General features: G+C 42.1%; 1 protein-coding gene across 6 annotated transcripts in view; it reads left to right on the top strand.

The window, feature by feature from the left end:
* LOC113822593 (protein Smaug homolog 2) overlaps nt 1-7,135 on the top strand; it is a 96,600-nt gene extending 89,465 nt beyond the window's left edge. For 4 of the 6 annotated variants that reach the window (XM_070140305.1, XM_070140307.1, XM_070140306.1 and 1 more), the window contains exons 6-11: nt 1,536-1,689; nt 2,260-2,456; nt 2,668-3,139; nt 3,752-3,947; nt 4,308-4,614; nt 4,741-7,135. In XM_070140305.1, the coding sequence (XP_069996406.1) occupies nt 1,536-1,689; nt 2,260-2,456; nt 2,668-3,139; nt 3,752-3,947; nt 4,308-4,614; nt 4,741-5,055 (1,641 nt within the window). In that variant the 3' untranslated portion in view covers nt 5,056-7,135. The remainder of the gene's footprint in view (nt 1-1,535; nt 1,690-2,259; nt 2,457-2,667; nt 3,140-3,751; nt 3,948-4,307; nt 4,615-4,740) is intronic. The other 2 variants (XM_070140303.1, XM_070140304.1) reach the window with 2 other exon arrangements.

Genomic DNA, 7,135 nt, shown 5'->3' with positions numbered 1-7,135 from the left:
ATTGTCAGAAAAATATGAAATTAGATTGAGAAGGAAGACACAAATATATATATATTCACAGATGCATGTAGGTATATGTGATATTTAGGTATAGCTGTAGAAACGAATCCCTGTATTCTGTTTAGCATGCCAACGTCTTACCTAGGTATTTATTTAGGAAACTCAAATTTAAATGAACTAGGACTCGGAATGATGTTCAGTGCACTTTCCATGACACCTAGTGTACTACGTCTTTTTTTATATTGCCTCCTTTGGCATAAGTTTGGTGAATCTGTGCATATACCTAACATGTTAATGCATTCAGTTAGGGATTTAAATGTAACACTGTCTAGTGTTCCTTTGGTTGACCAGAAAAGTTTTAAGGGACGTTATGTTGATGGCTGGTCCCTTTCTCTTTCTGCACCCAAGCTATATAGAGCAGAAAAGTTTGAGGGGATCCTTATGTGTGTGTCTGGTTGCTTACTATTGCTCCACCCAAGCTGTATTGCCTAAAAGAGTCAAGAGCTTGCATCTGTCAACTGTTCTATGGAATATTAGATGACTTTTGTCTTTATGCAGTGCTACCAAATGAGCAACATAAATGAGAACCATGAAGTTTAGTCTGGAGAGTGGTAATCATGATCGAATAATTTTTTTTTTGCTTTTTTGCTTTCCCTTTTTTGTTCATTAACTGTGGAATGAATATGTACCTGCACTGTCCACTATGTTTTTGCTCTATCAGTGTTTACAAAGATGACACGAGAATTCTTTAGTCACCTAAGAGTCATTTACTGGGCGCATCTTACCTCACTTTTTTATCCCATTTCTTAAATTTTCAGAAGAAAAATGTTGATTTTCTTATAAAAATTATAATAATGATATTAATGTTACTGATAACAATGAGAATAGTAATATATATAGATAGATATAGATATATAGATATATAGATAGATATATTTTCTTTGAATATTTAAGAAACAGGATAAAAAGGTGAGGGCAAGTAGGCCTGTTTGTGAAGCCATCTATATGTAAAGAGATGGGCTTTGGCATCTGCCATGAAAAGGTTGGGGATTGAGCTGTAAATGAAAAGGAAACCTTAAAGAAGCAGTTAATAGTTTATGGATACCATTGACTGGCTCGGCACAAAAGCCCCATTGCTAGATAGGATGTAGTCTTCTGAACTGTAACTGAGAGTCAAAGGAATTAATAATATACTTTGATATGCTTTACTATACTAATTTTCAGTAAATATTGATTGACTTTGATCTAGTCAAAAAGGAAAAAAAATATTGGAATATATACAAGCAGCATCTAAAATATTGTATGTCAGTTGTAGACTGACAAGTTAATATCACAAGCTCATGAAGCCTGGAAGCTTGTTTTGATGAACATGAAAGGTTTATGAAGCTGGTATATATTGATTTTGTTTTCTTTATTTCTGAGTTTTAATGTGCAAGCTCAAGATACACACAAAAAAATTCCCAAAACCATATTCAGAAAGTGACAAAGGAGAGGCTCGAGCTTTTGTCTGACGTCCTTCGCTTTCATTGCCGTAGGATGACATGAGCTGGTGTGGAGGGGGAGCGTCAGCAGCTGTGGGAGCCCCCGGTGATGCCCCACAGTCTCCCAACAACTCGGCAACATCATCCAGGTCCTCCGGCTGTGACTCCAATACCGAAGAGCCGTGCCAGCCACACCCAGGCATGAGAGGTGGGTTTTAGTGGTGTCATACAGTGTAAGGTAACATGCTGACTTTATTTTTTTTCTGAATTATGGTTATTTACTCACTTTGTATTAGATTTTTTATTCTTATCTCTTAGGTGCATTGTGTGTTGAAAATGTTTTTGTCATTTCATTTTGCTTGTTTCATTTTATAATTATGCTGTTTATGTGATATGAATCATAGGCCTATTACAGACTCTGTAATTTGAATTTACTGATTATTATTTTTGTTTTTTTCCCAATACTTCTATAAATAGTAGTGTTTGATTTTGTTGATTAATATCATCATCAGATATTTTATTTGTTTTTCTTTCCTTTTTTTTGTGGGCAGGAGGCATGTTTTTCCCCTTGTACTTGCTCATTCACATTTACAATTTGGCAGTTGCTGAAAACTAGACCCAGAACGAAACTACTATGCTGAGAACAACTTTAAGGCTATATTAGTTAAACTAATTCATATTACATACTTCAGTTAAATTTCTTGGGGAGAAGACTGCTCAAATAATGTGAGATGTTAGAATGGTATCATACCCGTTAAACACAAATATAATCTTTCAGATGTTGGAGTATGGCTCAAGTCCCTGCGTTTGCACAAATACTCTCCTCTGTTATGCAACCTCACCTACGAAGAGCTGCTGGCCCTAGATGAAGCTACCCTGGAGAGCCAAGGGGTGACCAAGGGGGCTCGACATAAAATTGTATTGTCCATCGCCAAGCTAAAAGAACGTTACAAGCAGCTTGTCCAAATCGAGAAAGTAAGGAATTCAGTATGCAACTTAATTGTTTATTAATTCATCATATCGTGGAGAACAGTCTCCAAATCAGGATAAGGAAAACATATATTTTGTAATGCTTAAAGACATAAGACCATTTTCGAATGTCACACTTTATGTATCTATATCTGTTCAAAAGGTTTTGATCCCATGGTACATAGTTCATGTTCCGTATTAACCTCCACCACTACAGGAAGTGATGAATGGTGGCAACCTTTTCTGCTGCCTCAACGACCTCAAGTCCATCATCCTCACCCCCTTCCCCCCTTACACTCCCCCCACCGACAAAGGGCAGCCGCCTCCCCCACCTCATTCCCAGTCCACTCCCCCGCCCGAGCCCACTACTTCCTCTTCGTCCTCCCTGTCTTCCTCCCTACCCCCTGCCTCCTCCTCGTCCTCCTCCTCTTCCACACCTACCTCCACCTCCACCTTCTCCTCCACATCTTCATCCTGCTCCTCCTCTATCACCACAACTACCACCACCTCATCTGCATCCTCGCTACCCACTTCCTCCTCCTCCTCGGCATGTTCACTGAGAGGGGACGAGAGAGAGGCCTTGAAAGAGGAGCGGTGTGAGGCTTCCAGGCCAGCTGTGGAGGGAGATGGAGGCAGCTCCATCCCCGAGGATGACCTGCCTTCACAGTTCACAAGGGTCATGGGGAAAGGTAAGATATCAGTTCATGTGTCTCATTTTTTATCTTTCTTGATGTTTCTCTCCCTTTTTCTCACTCTTGCTGTCTAATAGCAAATGCTATTAGATTATATGAGGTTAATTTCAATTGCCTTCCTTAAAAGTGTACAGAAATGGGTAAAATCCAGACCTGCCAATCCTCTTTATATTTTACCATGTTACATTTTCTCAGTACTTATTTTTCTCCATCATTCACTTTCCTTTTTGCCAAAAAGTGGGCTTACAGTTATTAGTTATGCCCTTAAAATCACATAAAAACTTTCATAGCTTATCAGGAAATGTGTACACAACTTTCAAATATGTATGCTCACGATACTTATTGTGAGTTTTTCTACCCTACCTCCTGAATTTTGCTTTTCAAATGGTGTGCACATCTTGTATAAGCTTAACCTTTTTTTGCTTTCTTTCTTTTCTTATCTTTTCAGTTCTTTTTTGTAGGTTATAGTGTACTCACAGTTATCAATTACTCATATATTGCGCCTTCCCTGTATCTTTTTCATTTTACATTGTTAGCAGATGTGTGCAAACATAACCCTAAATATGTCTTTTCTTCCCTCCCCCTTTTTTTTTTCTTTTTTGTAAATAGTGTGCACGCAGTTACTGGTGAGTGTGAGGCCAGAGGACGAGTGTGTAACAGCATTCCTGGGTCTGGTGGAAAAGTGCGTGAACCACGAGGCATTCACACTGGCGCAGACAAGACGGCTGCAGTCGTGGAAGCAGCAGATCATCCGTGTGTGGCACCCTCTGCCTCCCAAGACCAAGGACAGTCGCCACACCCGTCGGTCAGTCTTCAGATCATGATGATGATGATGATGATCTATGCTTGTTTTTTTGTTTTCCTTGTAGATTTAACTTGAACAACTTTTTAAGAAAGCTCGTAAAAACAAATTGTGAATCTTTTTTTTTTTTCTTTTATGTCTAGATTAAGAATGTTGCAAATTTTCAGGAGCTGTTTTTTCATAGGACTTTTTTCATAGTAGCAAGTTAGATTAGTTCATGACGCAGATTTGGTTTTAGCGAAAGGTATTTTAACAGCGTGGATATCCACCAGTTTTCTTCAGCTTTGGGCAAAATTGTTATGTAGCCTAAGAAGCAATTAAATGAATACTCTTGTTTCTTTCATCATACCTCGACCCTCTAAGGTGGAGTCAGCAGTATGGAGGTGATGGGTTCATTGGTGGTTCCTTCAGAGTCCCTCGAGTTGGTGGGCAGCGGCACTCGCACATCCCCGCAGGACTTCTCATGGGAGGCAAGGGCTTCCCCACGCCGCAGCCGCATCCGCTCTTCCCGCTCCCTCCCGCCGCCGCTGCCGCCGCCGCCGCGAGTCTCGGGGGCCTCATGAGTCCTCGGAACAGCCTGCCGGGCTTGCCCTCACTCGGCGTCGGCGGCCTGCTGTCCCCGCAACAGTTCCTCGCCAAACGACCTTCACTGCAGGAGACCCCTTCGGAGGTAAGTGCCCATTGGCTTGTCCTTTTATTCAAAACCAAAGCAAAATATCACTCGGTTGGTTTTTATATCAGTTGCCGTCATTCTGATTGTTGATCCGAGACTGAGTGTCGCCTTCTCGCCCCGCAGCAGTTGCGGCCCCACATCACGCTGCAGAGGACCCGCTCGGCCCCGTCCCGTCCCCACCAGTTACCTCTGAGCGGCCACGCGCGCTCCGTGCCCCCGCCCACCACAAGCCTCGCCCCCGGCACCTCCGCGTGCAGCGACCTCCGCCTCTCGGGAGCCTCAGGGACTTCGGGCACGGTCCTCGAGCCGCACTTCTCCCCGGCGACGTCCTACTCGCACCTCGGGCCGCCTCCGTCGTCGCCGGACCCAGCTGACAATGACATCACGGACCGCCTCGAGTCGCTCTGCCTCTCGGTCACGGAGCACGCGCTGGGCTAAGTGCAAATCTTGTTACAACCAAGGCATTCACCATCCACAAATACCACGTGACGGGGTCTTTTATAGGTGGATTATTGGGAAAATGTTTGCTCTTACGCATTAGTATTTTTCTGTGACAGACGTCTACACACGACACGTTCAGTTGCTCATTAACTCCTTTGCGCAAGCATATACGTAAATATTCACATGCACATACACAGATGTGCAATACAAACATACACACGTGCTCAGGTACACATGCTGACACAGACAAAGCATCACACCAGCACACTAAGACAGTTATGCAATCATACTTGTATGCTGATACATGCACACGCATACACACACACACACACACACACACACACACACACGCACACGCACACGCACACGCACACGCACACGCACACGCACACGCACACGCACACACACACACACACACACACACACACACACACACACACACACACACACACACACACACACACACGCACACACACACACACACACACACACACAGTTATTTTTGTTCAGTGCAGAAGAGACATTTTAATTACTCCAAGAGAGAAGTATGGTATGCAGTCGTTTTGAAACCCAATGTCGAGGAGTGAATTTATTTTTTCCGCCCGAAAAACCGGCAGGAGAAAGCAAAATTTGGAATTTGGAATCGGAGAGAGTGACAGCTCACTTAAGTGTTATTTTGAGTTACCAAATGAAGACTAAGGGCCAATTATGAGTCACCCTGTTCTTGAGTTCTGCAGTTGCAACGAATTTTCTACATTCAAAAGAAAAAGAAAAAAAAACAATGGGATCTCTTTATAATTTCTTTGAAAATGAAGAGTATTAGACAGTGTCGGAATCTGAGGCACTGTTTTCCGTTTTTAAGTCTTTAGTTCCAGAGTGCGAATAGGTGGCACTAGAAAATATCGCTCATATGAATTTTTTTTTTGTAAGAAACGACTGTACTTCAACTGACTCTGGAAGAAAATATACTCGTGTTTTTTCTTTTGTGGATGGTGAATCGAATTTATATTTTTATTTGGAAATCTAAAAAAAAAAATAACAAAAACAGAATACAAAACAAACCACGAAATAATTTATTGTTGGGAAACCATGTATAATGTGCCTGCTGTTCTATTAGGTCACTGGGGAGACGTTTAATAAGTAATAAGAATATCCTTTGCTGTGCAGGGATGCCTCCGCCAAGCTGTGCTCGGTGGATGGTTTAGTTACCTCCTCGGTGGATGGAAGACAGGTAGCCTTTTTTGTTTTTGCTTCGGTAATTCTTCTTCAGGAAAGAGAAAAAAAGTGTCAAAGAAGAAGAAAAGGGGTAATCGTTGACTCCTACTGCCCTTTTATCCTTATCCCTCTTCCTTCTTCCTTCCTTCCTTCGTTCTGTTTGCCCTCGCATAGTCTTTACCCTCGTGCCATCTCCCTTTCTTTCCTTCCATTTCTTCTCCCCCTCCTCAATTCCTCCCTTTCCTTCTCTTCCCTCTCCTTTTTCCCGCGTCCATTTCCTCCCTCCCCCCTTCTCCCCCCTCCCCAACTTACCAAAAGTCTTCTACCTCTCTTCTTCTATTCCTTCTCTCGTCAGATATCTTGCCCCTCCCCTATCCTACCCCCACCCCCAACCCCTAACCCCACCCCCAACCCCACCCCGTTCCTCACCCCAAGCAAGTCACAGTCTTGATATTGATACGATTAAAATAAAATAAAAAAATAAAGATTTGTGTGGTACACTGTTCTTTGGCATGACAGTGTACACGCAGCAATATGACGCCAGCGTGAGAAGCTACTGTGTGGCATTATAGATTTCCCATGGCGAGTGCTTTGTTCATTGACTGTATTTAAGCCTGTATCAGCTGTACATAACGTAGCTTATGATTATTGATGATAGGATTATGAATGTTTTTTTTTTCCTCCCTCTCTTTCTCTTACCTTCTTTTTTTAGTTTTTTTCTTTTCTTTTTTTCTGTTTTTTTTTCTTTCTTTCTTCTAAAACTTGTTAAATCATAAATAACACCAAAATCTGAATAATATAGTGTGATAGTCTCGAGACGTGTACACAGTTATGTTTACTTATTAAACCATTTTGAAACCGA

This window comes from Penaeus vannamei, chromosome 26 (genome assembly GCF_042767895.1).
Source record: "Penaeus vannamei isolate JL-2024 chromosome 26, ASM4276789v1, whole genome shotgun sequence".
Lineage (NCBI taxonomy): Eukaryota > Metazoa > Arthropoda > Malacostraca > Decapoda > Penaeidae > Penaeus > Penaeus vannamei.
The sequence above is the reverse complement of the archived record's forward strand: the minus strand, read 5'-3'. Positions and strand labels throughout refer to the sequence as shown.